Source organism: Etheostoma spectabile, unplaced genomic scaffold, assembly GCF_008692095.1.
Source record: "Etheostoma spectabile isolate EspeVRDwgs_2016 unplaced genomic scaffold, UIUC_Espe_1.0 scaffold00018338, whole genome shotgun sequence".
Lineage (NCBI taxonomy): Eukaryota > Metazoa > Chordata > Actinopteri > Perciformes > Percidae > Etheostoma > Etheostoma spectabile.
Window position 1 is genome coordinate 35431 of NW_022604212.1, and position 14450 is coordinate 49880.

General features: G+C 39.4%; 2 protein-coding genes across 2 annotated transcripts in view; one reads left to right on the top strand and one right to left on the bottom strand.

Moving 5' to 3' along the window:
* Positions 1-243: 243 nt before the first annotated feature.
* LOC116680124 (myosin-9-like) lies at positions 244-7861 on the bottom strand. The gene is made up of 2 exons (XM_032509414.1): positions 7703-7861; positions 244-1783 (listed from the first exon to the last, which is right to left on the bottom strand). Exons 1-2 carry the CDS (start codon positions 7763-7765, stop codon positions 395-397), a joined length of 1452 nt encoding a protein of 483 aa, XP_032365305.1. The 5' UTR covers positions 7766-7861; the 3' UTR covers positions 244-394.
* Positions 7862-9571: 1710 nt separating this feature from the next.
* Positions 9572-14450, top strand: part of LOC116680127 (condensin-2 complex subunit D3-like) — a 30006-nt gene continuing 25127 nt past the window's right edge. Inside the window, 4 exon segments of the mRNA XM_032509416.1 lie at positions 9572-9897; positions 11575-11805; positions 13052-13185; positions 13657-13729. Of these exon segments, the coding sequence (XP_032365307.1) occupies positions 9733-9897; positions 11575-11805; positions 13052-13185; positions 13657-13729 (603 nt within the window). The 5' untranslated portion in view covers positions 9572-9732.

Below are 14450 nucleotides of genomic sequence, written 5' to 3' on the forward strand. Positions count from 1 at the left end.
ACACACACACACACAGACAGATACCCACACGCACATAAAGACAGACACAGACACACAAATACACACAGACACACAGACAGACAGATACCCACACACACAGAGACAGACAGACAGACAAAGACACACACATACCCACACACGCAGACAGACAGAGACACACACAGACACACACACACACACACACACACAGACAGACAGACACACACATGCACGCACGCACGCACAGACACAGACAGACCCACACACATACACACACACAGATCAACAGACACACAGACAGACCAACAGACAGACAGACCAACAGACAGACCGACAGACACAAAGACAGACCGACAGACAAACAGACACACAGACAGACAGACAGATACTATACCAGTACAAATACATCTCTTCCTCAGCCAGGTAGAAGCTTTTTGTACCACTTCTTCTTCTTTGGCTTTTCCATTATCTGGCTCTGAAGATCTACCAGCTGGGACCTCAAGGTGCTCTCAGTCCTCTCCCACTCCTGCTCTTTTTCCAGCTGAGTCAGCTTCAGGCTTTCTGTGGCCTGAAGGAGGGATGTCTTGTCCTCCTTCCACTGGTTGAGATCACTCTCCAGCTGCTGCTCAGTGTTCTTCAGAGCTGCGAGGAGGCAGTCACTCACAAAGCTCTGCTCCTCATTCTGATCCACATAGGAGGCTCTTGATTTGTCGCTCTCCTCTAGCAGGGTGGTTTTCTCCTGCTGCCATAGGACACGCTCACTCTCCAGCTGATGTTCATACTTTTCCTCAAGAGCAGCCATGAGGGTCTTGTTGTTTGTGTCCTGTCTCTCCAGCTGGGCTCTATGGGAAGCCTGGGATCTTTCCATAATCTCCTTGGCCTCCTCGTCCTGTTTTAGGAGATCTTCCTCCACCTTACTCAATTTATCCATCAGCTCCTGAGCTCGATCCCTCTCCATCTCCAGATGGCTCTCCAACATCACGTTGGCAGTCTTACTTACCGTGAGGATCTGCCTCTCTTTTCGACGCTTCAACTTCTGCCTCGCCACAATATTTAGAAGGGCCTGCATCTCTCCTTTCATGTGCTTTAAATCGACTTTCAGGGCTTCAGTAGTGAAGGTCTGCAGGTCCAGGTCTTTTTGGGCTTTTTCCAGCTGGGATGTCAGATGCTCCGTTTCCCTGGGTGGGGAGGGGACACGCTCAGCCAGAGCCTCATCCAGCCGGGCTGTACGGGAAGACTGGGATCTTTCACGTATCTTCTTTGCCTCCTTCCCCTGTTCTTGGAGAGCTTCCTCCATCTTTCTCAACTTATCCTTCAGCTCCTGAACTTGAGCCCGCTCCATCTCCAGAAAGCTCCCCAACTCTAACTCCACGTTGGTTTTACTTACCGTGAGCTTCTGTCTCTCCTTACAAAGCTCCATCTTTTGACTCTCAACTTCCTTTTTCAGGGCCTCCTTCTCTCCCTTCACCTGCTCCAATTCAACCTTCAGGTCTTCAGCAATGAAGTACTGCAGGTCCAGATCTTTTTGGGCTTTTCGCAGCCTGTTGCTGGTTTTGACCAGTTGGGATCTCAGATGCTCTGTTTCCCTGGGTGGGGAGGGGACACGTTCAGCCAAAAGAACTTTTAACTCACCTATCTCCTTCTGCATCAGCTCTTTCTCATGGCCCCAACCGCTGCCCTCTCTCTGGAGTTGGAGCTGATTGAGGAGATCGGCCAGCAGGTCCTCCCGGATGATTAGGTGAACTCTTCCCTCAGATTCACATTGGGTGAGTGTCGCCTCGCCGTCCTTCAGCTCCAACCGTACCTGGGTCAATGACGTATAAGGATTTTCAAGAGGCAAATTTTAAAATATAATAAACAATAGTTTCTATTGTATTTTTTCGAACATACACAGTGTCAGTTATGCATGAATCTATGTTTAACATGTTTATTAAGTGATCTTAGTATTTTTTCACGCACATGAATTGGCCATGACCATAAAAAATGTAATGTGGTGCGACTGTGAAAAACCTTAAATTAAATAAATTCTTAGAATCATGATGGGAATATTCACTCAAGTTCTGAGTAATATGAAGTGTATAAAATCAAAATGTTGGCATTAATTTAGATTTTTTATTATTATTTATATTTTCTGTTGTTTTCCAATACAACAGTCACCTTCTTGTATGACATTAGCGTACTACTTTTTCCTGTAATATGTATGAAACGAATAAAAATATCCAAAGAATACATTTTATCCAAGTATACAATGTTTCAGTCAATTTCAGTCAATGAATTCATATACTACATTTCTATTTACTGAAAATTACAGCTATTACTGGTCGCACCACATGATGCATGGTCGCATCAAATGACAGGAAGTCCTCATATTAGGTTGGCATTAAAAATACCTTTTATTTTGCAATTCCAATAAATTGCATGCTAAATATTTAGTGAAATCATGTTTTATTCCAGTTTCCTTCATTCAAAACATTTTGATTACATTTTCATTTTTTTATATCATTTCAATGACCATAACGTTTAGGCCTTTTTCACAACAATGCTTCATTTCCATTTAATTTCAACTGTACTTTACATTGTCATAAATCACAAACTGCTACAATGGAACATATTCAGTGGGGGCAACATCCCCCCCCCCCATTTCATTTAATTTCACAAATTGTCATATTATCTAATATTATGCCATTTTTTAAAATCACAGCCACCTTCTGAACTTCACTCGTGAACTTATGACCCAAAGGGTTCAAGAAACAAGAATATCAACACAACAGTAGAAAACGTTAAACTGGTCCTATTGATTCTATTAATCATGTTCCTGCTTAACCCCAGCTGCTTTGGAATTTCAGTCGCCTTCCTATTTCATTTCATATCATATCACAACATTGTCATATTCATTTTTCTAATATGCCATTTTAAAAATCACAACCATCTTATGAACTTCACTTGTGAACTTAGGACCCAAAAGGTTCAAGGAGCAAGGATATAAGCAGAACACTAGAAAACATAAAACTGTTATTGATCATGTTCCTGTTTAACCCCCAGCTGCTTTGGAACTTTTCCCAATCTTCCTTTCTCAACTTGGAGAAGCGAGAGGTTGCTGGCTCAGGCTCTGATATTATTGCCTGGATATCATGCCTAAAGTAAAAGATGGCATCAACGGTCTGTGGCCACATGAATACATTTTTATCCCCTGACTGATGCATGGCATTAACTTTGACCTCTTCTCCCACAACTTCTAGGACTTGGCCTACATATGGCAGTTCATCATAGGTCACAATTACAAATTTGCCATCTAAGTCTTGAAGACTCTCCTGCTCTGGCTTTGATGTAAGGCATGTGGTGTCTTGCAGGTCGACCTTACTAGGCTGATAGCAGAGGCATGTTTTCATCTCTGAATGGGTGCAGAAGCATGAAACCTCGCAGTGGGTTATTTGAGCAGGTTGTGAGGAAAGAAATTGATGGATCTTGAGGGTGCCCTTCACAGTCATCAGTTTGTCCGGAATTAATTCATCATATTTCTTTATATTGTCTGTGCTTATCCAGTAGTGTTTCACGCTAGAGCCAGACTTCTCAACCAGAATCTTGAACACATCCTCAGGAGTCTGAAGTTCGCCTCCATGGAGGACATGGCGGTCAGCCTCCCTCTTCACAGCACCACCAATGCCGTCTGGCGCGCCTTTTCCGTGGGATCTTTCGGAGTAATTCCACGTCACGTATTTGAAGCCACAGAGGAATGGCACTGTACTGAGAAGTAGAAATTTGCTTTATTTCTGTACTGCGTGACCGGTCCATCACTTATCACATGCAGTGCCGTAACGTTTGGGTGGGTTTCCCGTAGCTCTTTTAGTATGGGCTCCAGATGTGCCCAGACGGCCCGCTCATCATGTGTGAGGTTGTCGGAGAGCGTTGCATACGACTGGTTGCCATCCACGGTGTACAGCACACCAGTATGTATTGTGGCTTGTTTCCTGCTTCCACCAAAATGATACGCCTGAATTTCGGTGCTCAATTTGCACGCATAATTTTCCGAAAAGTCAGTATGGAGGACTGCCTCAAATTCATTGAGATTTTGCTTGATGTATCGGAACTGTTCGGCCTGTTGGAGCCAGTTAAACTGATGAATGGCTAAAGCCTCTAGTTTCTGTCGGAACAGCTCCTTTAATTCGTCTAGTGTCCCTGTGTGTGTCTGCTTTGCTACATTGGCAAATGTTTTCTCTCCATTTGTAGTTGTAACTCTCTCCCATTGTTCCCAAGAGACAGTATCGCCGTTTTCTGTGTTAGGCATGTCAATCTCTTCAAAGCAGCACTTGGGACAAACTCGATCCATGCATGCTTTATTTTAGTGTCACAATTATTCCCACTAACTCTGAGATACTAGTGGTCTTCAGCAGCCCTCTCTTTGCCAGTTTGTTCACCAACAGCCAAATGTTCTCATGCTCTGAACACGCACATGTATCCCTGTCCCTGGTCTTTGGCTCTGTGATGTAAAAGGGCCGGTTTCGAGTGAACTGTCTATAAGACATGGATAGATGCTGTTCTACCTCTGTCTGATACTGTGTATGAAGCTCAGTAAGAGGCTTTGTTAAAACTCTTCTTTGTGCTTTCAGTTTATTTTTTGTGATAGTATCCTTTTTCCCTGGTAAAAGAAAACAGTTTTCATCTCTGGTCAAAAACTGTATAACAGCTTGCCTTCTCTCTGTAAACAATTTCTCTTGTCCCTTTTGCTTGACCTTTCCACTTGGACCTTGCTTTTGCCTTGCTATAAACATCCTCTCACTCCTTTGTTTTCTCATTTCTATTAGCTTTTTCCTCAGATACAACACTTGTTTTTTAAGCGCGCTCTTCTCCCTCTGCAGTCTTGTGCAGCGTTTCTGATTTGAAGTTTTCCTTTTCTCATCTTTCACTGGCGTGGACACCACTGGTGGATTAAAATCATCATTCACTATTGGGTCCAATGGAATTACGTTTTGCTCTGGAACTACGTTTTCTGCTGGCTCTGGAACTACAACTATGTTAAGGAGAACTGGTGGAAGTGTCTCCTCCATAGATGGCGGTGTGAGGTCTAATACTGGGTTTGCCATATTTTTTCTGTGCGTGTAAGCCCTGGTTGCAGCCCTCCATTTCTCTCTCTGCTTCTTTCTCTCTCTGTCTTGCAGTTCACTTGATTTAACATAATGCATCTTTCCCTGTTGCTTTCTTCTCTGATAGCTGAAACAAACAGTATCATTTATAAATCTATGGCATAGGCCTACTATCCACTTTTGTTTTAATGTAATGTAAAAAAAAATGTATTACCTACACAGAAAATAAATAGTATTACTTTTAATTTAATCAATTTAATGTTTCATATCAATTCATTGTTTTTCCACATTTGAGAACAAACCTTTCTCTTCTCCTGGCAAGGTACGCTGCTCTTGCTGCAGGGTGTGAATTGACACGCTCCCTGTGGCGCGCAGACTTATCTTTGCTTGACAGTGGCATCTGTTAAAAACTAAATAAATTAAATATTAAAAACAAAGTTATGTTGGTAAAAAGACATGTCGTCACTTATTTTGTATGTATTTTTCTCAGTATACTTCATTAAGCCCTTTCTCCCTAAAATGCTAAAAAGAATCTAGATAAAACTAGATAAATAGATAAAGTCTGCTCTACATATTTTAAAAATTAATCAATTGTTTGTAAAAATCATGAAAATAACACAAAAATGTAAATTTGTACAGTATATCTGTAAATCTGGCTGTAGATGTTATGATTGATTATTCTGACGATCCTTGTTGTTATTCACTATTGTTGAAATTTAGATATTTTATGACCTTGTTACTTACTATTTATTAACAGCATAAAGTGTTTTATGTTTTATGTTCATGATATATGTTTTTTGTTATATGTCTGCAACCTTGTTGTTTGTGCTGCTGCTTATCCTGGCCAGGACACTCTTGGAAAAGAGATTTTTAATCTCAATGAGTTTTTCTTTCTGGTTAAATAAAGGTAAAATAAAAATAAATAAATAAAATATTAATCATTGGAAGTAATCTACAATAGTTGCACCACATGATATTTTTACATTCTGTCAAGATTTCTAGGGCTAGCATTAGCCTGTGCCACAAAACTAGCTAGTTTCTCACATAAGGTCACCTTGAAGTATATTACCAAAATATACATTTATAAATAACACTACTTTATTTTTTTTCTTTTTGAGGTCATACCGCATGACATCCAAATATGGAAACTGCATACCAGCACTTACAAACATTACTTCTAAAAAAAAGGAGAGAGGGTTACAGACCTGCTTGCTTCTTCCATGTGCTCTCTGCTAACTGGTGAATGATGCAGATTCCTGTCTCTCAGTGGAATTCAAAATAAAAGTCCCGAAATAGGAATTTCTTGATGGTCGCGCCACATGATATTTCATAAAAGAGACAGGTTCGGACAATATTTGTTTGCATGCTATGGGGGAAATATCTGTTCAACACATCTGAAATTTCATATGGGATTACAAAACACATTAGAAAATATGCCAAAAGGGAGAAAAAATAAATTTAGGAAGATTTAGAATAATTTTAAAGATGTTTAAAAACCAACAGTTATGGTCGGACGGTCGCACCACATGACATTTTAACCCTTTAAGCCAGGGGTCTTCATTGTTTTTTAACCCTTGTGTTGTCTTTCCGATAACTGTGAACTTGTCCTTCCAGTTCAAAATTGAAAATATTTTTTTTTTTTTTTTTTCCCATCTTTTTGTCACTTTTTCTGATTTATTTGTCACTTTTTCCATGGTTTTGGTGCATTTTTTAAAAACCTGAGCTGGTTTAATGATAGATGTTACACTTATTCTTGGAATTCATAGTCAACAATGCTCATTTATATCAAATTACACTTAAGTTTTTAGTTCAAAAGGCAGAAATTATGAATTATTTTGGCTAATAGTTAAGATCAGAGGATGTTGAGTGGATTACAGATGGGTATATGTCAAAGTTTAGTCCGGATACTGTTTAGAAAACATTAAAAATAATTAAAATGCTATAAGATTAAATCAAACACTCAAATAATTCAATGAAAGTAATCATTAATGAACAACGTATGGAATCATCCATGTTATTTTGGGGCAATTTGGTTGAAAGAAATCCATATTTCTGATATAAAACACATTGAAACGGGCCAGTTTGACCCGAGGACAACACAAGGGTTAAGCCAAGAACCCCTTAACAGAAAGTGAGACAGAGCAGGGACCCCCATTGCAAAATAATGTATTACATTGTGTAAAAATTAAGTTGCATATTAAACTGGGTCTACAATAACATGTGGAATGGCCTGAAGCCTTTATAAATACATTTTGGCATAGAATACTAAGCTATTAAAATAAGAATTGTTGATTTGTTGAAACATGATTTTCTAAATCACGTTTTAATGTTAATATCTGTGGATCTTAGTGACTAACTTACCTATAAGCCAGTGTGCTTATGACCAATGTTTTTTTTCTCTACTAATCATATATGTTGGATTCATGTCAATACAATATTAGGGGTCCCGGACCCCCTGTTGAAGATCTCTGCTTTAAGCACATAAAACATACGTAATTCCAAATTATTTTTTAAATTAACATATGGTTTCATGGAGGGGACTGATTTTACTAAAACATGGTGAATTATTATGACATTTTGAACTTTTAAGCTCAAGAAACTACGATCGGACAGAAAATGTAGGCGTCCCGTCATTGACCCACCTGTTCTTCAAGGTAACTGAGGTAGAAATCGATTGGTTGATTCTCTCTGGTGTTGAATTCCATGTTTTCCAGTGGTTTTTCTCTCGTTGCAATGTGCACCGTTGGATTGTCAAAGTCAGACTGTCTCTGATACAAACTGCTGTTTGAGTGAATGTGTGTCAGAACTCAAGTTGGGTCTAGTATTCAGTGGGTTGTCATGACAACAACAACATGTATTTTTTTTTTTTTTTAGTCCCTATGGTTATTGATTCTATTCCATTCTATCTTTCATTCTATTGTTGCTATGGGACACCAGTTTTTTTATGATTGAATATACAGTATAAATGTAATAATTTCTGATGATTCCTAAAATATGGCAGAAAGACCACTTTACAAAATATGGAAAGGAAAAATATGAGCAGTACACACAAGTATGCATCAGTTGGGCCATCATTTTCTCTAACTCCACTCACCATGTGCACTCAGCCACTACCTATTATTTAAGATGTGCATTTATCACAATAAAAATAAAAATAATAATAATAATAATAATAATAATAATATATAGAAGTGCATCGACATAAAATGTTGATATAGATGATTGTAAAACAATAAACATGATCTTGACTTTGACTACATGCAACACTGTAGCCAATGATTTACATTTACTCCATACTCACCTGCTCCATGGCTGGGGATAATTTCCCATGTTGCATGTTAGAAACCGTTGAAACACTTTTTATTAAACATAATTTACAAAGCTGTCGTATCACATTGAAAGCTGATATTTTGTCACTAGCAACCTACACCTGTCATCTGTCAAACCCAGTTGCATTTTCGGATTTGAACAAAACCGTTCAGGAGTTATTACAGCAAAGGTGGGCCGTGCGTAATGGTTCATCTGTCCCTCCTGGACGGGACGAATGAAACAGCATGGGGGACGGAAGTATGTAACATACAGTTTAAGCCATATAAACTTCCCACAACTTTAATATTTCACTATATATCATGGATGGTTTCCCAAAAGGTGTTATTTTAGATTAGGTGTTATTTTAGACATAGATTGTTGCGTAAATGTCCGTCATCGTGAAGCGCGTATGAAGCGGTTATTGAAATATCATGCATGATGATTCTTCCATTTTATAGCTAAAACAGTATGATTTTACAGTTATATCATGTTTCTAGTGTGGAAAATGTCGTTTCACTTGGTGTTTACGTGGGTTAGACCACTGCACATACAAATAACTCAAATCACTAAACCACTCCAACCTGTATTCCTGGTGGGCACAAATATATTTTCATCTTTTCTAAAACTGCTTTTCCATGTCTCACCTACAAAAATTAGTGTATAAACACAGATAGTTGTGCATTTACTTAAAATCCATAGAGTTATAGCCAGGTCCATATCCCATTATAGCCTGTTTTGCTTTCCATGTAAGAAGCATGCAATATGAAAGTCTGGGATTTTGACTCAGGTTTCCATTCATAATTGTCATTTCAGCTGTCTTATTCAACAAACAATCAACTAAAGCAACAAAGACATATTATGATCATGTCTCCATGTCTAACAGACTCACAGCATCACAGTGCAGTACTAATTGGGAGTTCCATGTTTAGTGGGGATGTCCTCGTTGGACGGTTCCATCGCTTTACGCACGCATATGATCTCTAGGAATGTATGGCATCTTTAACACAAATAACTAGGCCTGCATGGGTGTTTACAAATATTTTGGCCTACTTGAGTGTTTGCTTTCATCACTTTGACTTACCATACCATTCAACATTTTTCTCAACTGCACAAATGTGACACAGTCGTGTACCGTCGTGCGTAACGTTACGCATGGTTCGCTCCACCTGCAGCCGTCAGTCTATAAACTCCTGCAAAGCTCTTTAAGCTCCTTAGTTTTATTTCTGACTTCAGCAAAGATGAGTCACGGAGACCGTTACACCTCGTCGTCCTACCGGAAGATTTTCGGGGATTCTCCCAAGTTCCCCGTGGCCTCCTCCCGCATGGGCAGCGCCTCTCACCGGGCTCCCCGGGGCTCCGGGCCATGGCTGGCTCCCGCAACTGCGGGTCCTCCCTGAGCCTGTACAGACGGATCGGCCGCTCCACCTCTTACTCTCCGGTACCCAGTGACTCCCTTGACTTGACCCAGACCTCCGTGGTCAACAATGAATTCAAAGTTATTAGAACTAACGAGAAGGAGCAGCTGCAGGTATGTGTGACGGGCTGAAACTAATTTCCTAAAAAAATTAACTTTTATAACACTCCTCCCAGATAATCCGGTGCACAATTTCTGACTGATTCACTTCACACTCGTTCAGGTGTCCTTGGACTAAATCAGTTTAGATGAAAATAACTCATTCAGACTTTTATGAAGCCCTTAACTAATGTCATTGTAATTGTTTTTACTATGATGTAAGCAACAATTGTTTTACAAATCTTGCAAAAGGTGGCCTGGCCCTTCTACCACTCAAAGATCATATCCTCCAGACACGTTTTAGTACTATATTGCAGGTTTTTTTTGCCAATTGCTAAAACATAATTTTGCAAACATAGGCTCGTTTTATCAAAATACTTCAATAATTCACAAAACCACACACACAAACTGCAAAATACCTCATATATCCTGCAAAATGAAGCACTGCAACCCAAACTACATATATTATTATTAAAATCAAATATACCAAATAGCACACACTTCATTAACATTACCAGAGTTTACCAACCAACTACACACTCTCATCTTCAGTATGCTTTGCTATAATACTAAAATAGTTTGTAAAAACAATTCTAGAAAATTCTTCAGCTTGTTCACATGCACAGATATATTTGCAGATACACACACATGCTATTAAAACATTTATTATTTTGAACTCTTTTCATAGTGCTTCCTTCCTAATTTAAGAGGTAACAGTTAACCATTGAGGTGTTTGGCCAGGTGGCACATACAGTACACTGGCCAATCAGCTCATGTAGTGTCATTTTGAATGGCAGCGTTTTGAAATGGCAAACATGGGACTTTATGTCAGGTTGTTTTGTCTTATGCAGAAAACCGTGGTCAGTGCATTAAAAAATTGGATTTTGCATTTTGGATTGCAGAAAATGTGTTGAGAAGAGGTTTTGTTCTCTGTGTGCCAGTTTAACCCTTGTGTGTTCTTCCTGTAAAAAAATTGAAAATCAGCACATTTGTTGATGCTTTTTATCAATTTTTTAAAACTTTTTTATCACGTTTTTGCCCCTTTTTTCAACACTTTTTTGAATGTCACTTTTTTTTAACGGTTTCAACACTACGTAACACTAACTCCTTTACTTTAGTTGTACAGTTATTTTTTTAATTCCCCAAAATAACATGATTGATTCCACAACGGTCTTTGGCAAGTACAAATCTCTACTTTCATTAATTTTGAGGTGTTTTATTCAGTTTTATAGCATTTGAAAAACAAATTGAAGTGGTTTTGAAATAGTATTGAGTAAAAGTTGACATATTCCAGTCTGTGATTATCCATCAACATCCATTCCTTTAATTTTAGTCTCAATAATTCTTATTTTCTGCTTTTCTAACTCAATCATTAGGTATAAATTCCTATAAATGAGGTTTATTGACCATAAATTCAAAAAAAAACTGTAAAATTAAAGTTAATAAGTTAGTATTAGGTGAAAACATAAAAAAAAAGACAAATACTGAAAAAACACGTCAAAAGTGTGGAAAAAAGGGACAAAAACGTAAGAAAAACTTAAAAACGATTAAAAGCATCAACAAAAGTGTTGATTTTGACGGGTAAACAACACAAGGGTTAAAGGTGAAGTGAATCCAGTGGTTTCCTGCCTGTCTCATTCCACCTCTATGGAGGATGGGTGATGATTAATACGTGTCTGTCCCGTTGCGTAGGGCCTGAACGACCGCTTCGCCGTCTTCATTGATAAAGTGCGCCACCTGGAGCAGCAGAACAAGGTGCTGGAGGTGGAGCTGGTGGCGCTGCGGCAGAAGCAGGGCGAGCCGTCCCGCGTGGCTCACCTCTACCAGCAGGAGCTGATAGAACTACGCTCGCAGGTGGATGAGCTGAGCCGGGACAAGAACCGCATCCTGATAGAAAGGAACAACATGGAGGACGAGCTGCAGGTAAACCATAGGAGGGGAGGAAGGGGGGTAACTGCTCCTTTAATTTTAAAGTGCTCATATTATGCTTTTTGGCTTTTTCCCTTTCCTTTATTGTGTTATATATCTTTTTTGTGCATGTTATAGGTTTACAGAGTGAAAAAGCCAAAAGTCCCCCCCCCCCAAGGGGGCTCACCATCCAAACAGCTCTACTGTAGTCCAGCCTTTACTTCAGAGACAAAGGTTATAATGCTCGCCTGCCTGCTAGCATGGCACGCCTTCATACTCTGCTCCTGACTGGCTAGTAGTCCTTACCTAGGTACTGTCAGGGCCCTCATACTCTGCTCCTGACTGGCTAGTAGTCCTTACCTAGGTACTGTCAGGGCCCTCATACTCTGCTCCTGACTGGCTAGTAGTCCTTACCTAGGTACTGTCAGGGCCCTCATACTCTGCTCCTGACTGGTAGTAGTCCTTACCTAGGTACTGTCAGTAGTACAACAAAATATGATGTTTTTTGAAAATTAAACCATGTCAACATATTCTGATATAACCTCTAAATACAATTATGAACCTGAAAATGTGCAAAATATAAGCATTTTAAAGGTTGTCTCCATTGCTATACAAGCCTCAATTCTTTAGCCTCCTAATTGTGGATATATATATATATATATATATATATTTTCATGTGTATACATACATACATTTCTAACCCCATCTTTATCACCAAAGAGTATTATTCATGTGCAGTGATGAATAAAATGTCGGTCAACATTGAATGAATATATTATTAAATGTGTATTGTTAGTCTTTTGTAGAACCCAACCTATGGAGGGTTGGTAGTATGTTACACTTTTATTTAATTTATTTGGTAGCCCTAAAGTCGCATGTGGCCCCAGACTGGCCCCTCCACTTGAAATGGTCTAGGATGTAACAAGATTTTTTGTTTTATATGTCCTGTATCTTATGAGTATTTACTGCTGCAAAGCCCAATTTCCACAAAGAAATCATTCATTATTTCTTCTTTCTCTTTGTGTCATCCAACATCCTTCCCATCCTCTCACGTCTGACCTCTCCTCTCATGTCTCACTTCAGAAGCTCAGTCTGAAGTATGATGTATGATGTATGTAAGTATGCAGATCTTTAGCAAGCTGCTTTCCTTTGATAAAAGTATTCAAAAGGATCTCATAAGACAGGTTCAGAAGAAAGATATTATTAGTGTTAATGCCTGCCAAAACAGGGGTATTTCTAATCCGGTGTTTCTGTTGTCCAGTCTCTGCGAAGGGTTTTCTACCAGCTTCTCTACGTGATCCTGATGATGAATAAAGGCAAACAGGGGAAGCCCTCCCTCCTCGTACCCAGCCAAGCCATCCTTTCCACCCGGGACCAGGCCATCCATTTTGTTTGGTGAACATCTGTTTTGATCAACTAGACTTAGCTGTGAATATTTTAATGTGGTGCATAGCAATGTTGCTGAAATTGGAACCAAGTGAAGATGTTGAAAATTGAATTGAATTCAATTTGTTTTTATAGTATCAAATCATAACGAGGTACAGTATCTCAAGCCACTTTACAGATAGAGAAGGTCTAAACCACAGTCTATAATTTACAAAGGGGGTTACAACCCCCTGTAGCAACTAAAGTCACAGGACTTCAAGGAAAAGGGCAAAACAATGTGGCACTAGATGAGAACTGGCTTACAATATTAATTAAGCAACTCCATCTCCTAATAATTCCTTTATTACTGTTGATGGAAGGTATCCCTTCACATCAGGATCTCATGGTTATGTATTTGGATATGTTTCTAGCCATTTAACTGTAGACAATGTTACAAGCAATATAAGACTTTGGACGTGATTTATGTGTTTGTGATTACAGTCATCTTGTAGATGAGCTGAAAGACCTGGCGCTGCCTTTCCTGCATATCCTCCTGCAGCATATCTGCTTCCAGGTAAATCCTCCTGCAAACACTCAGCAGTGATGCACTTCCTGTTTGTGTAAAGTTCCGAGAGTCTGTGTCAACTGCTTATCTCTTAAAGCTACGATAGCAGTCCCATCCATGGCTATTTACAGAAGTCTTTGCAGGTCACAGTTTGATGTGTGCTATGTACAGTCATGGACGAAATCATTGGCACCCCTGGAACCTTTCCAGAAAAGTGTTGCAATGACAAATGTTTTGGTATACACATGTTTATTACCTATAAGTGCATTGGAACAGCACAAAAAAGCAGAAGAAAAAAGGCAAATTTGACATCATTTTACACAAAACTCAAAAATTAGGTTGGACAAAATTGTTGGCACCCTCAACTTAATATTTGGTTACACACCCGTTGGAGAAAATAACTGAAACCAATCTCTTCCTATAACCATCAACAAGCTTCCTACACCTCTCAACTGGAGTTTTGGACCACTCTTCTTCTGAAAACTGCTCCAGGTCTCTCAGATTTGAAGGGTGCCTTCTCGCAACAGCAATTCTGAGATCTCTCCATAGATGTTCTATGGGATTTAGATCCGGACTAATTGATGGCCACTTCAGAATTCTCCAGCGCTTTGTCTCCAACCATTTTTGGGTGCTTTTTGAGGTATGTTTTGGGTCATTGTCCTGCTGAAACACCCATGACCTCTGACGCAGACCCAGCTTTCTGACACTAGGCCCTGCATTATGGGCCAAA

Coding starts and splice junctions, on each gene's coding strand:
- LOC116680124 (XM_032509414.1), bottom strand. CDS start 7,765: ATGGAATTCAACACCAGAGAGAATCAACCAATCGATTTCTACCTCAGT. Junction 1,784..7,702: donor TCAGTTACCTTGAAGAACAG/GTGGGTCAATGA, acceptor TCATTGACCCAG/GTACGGTTGGAGCTGAAGGA.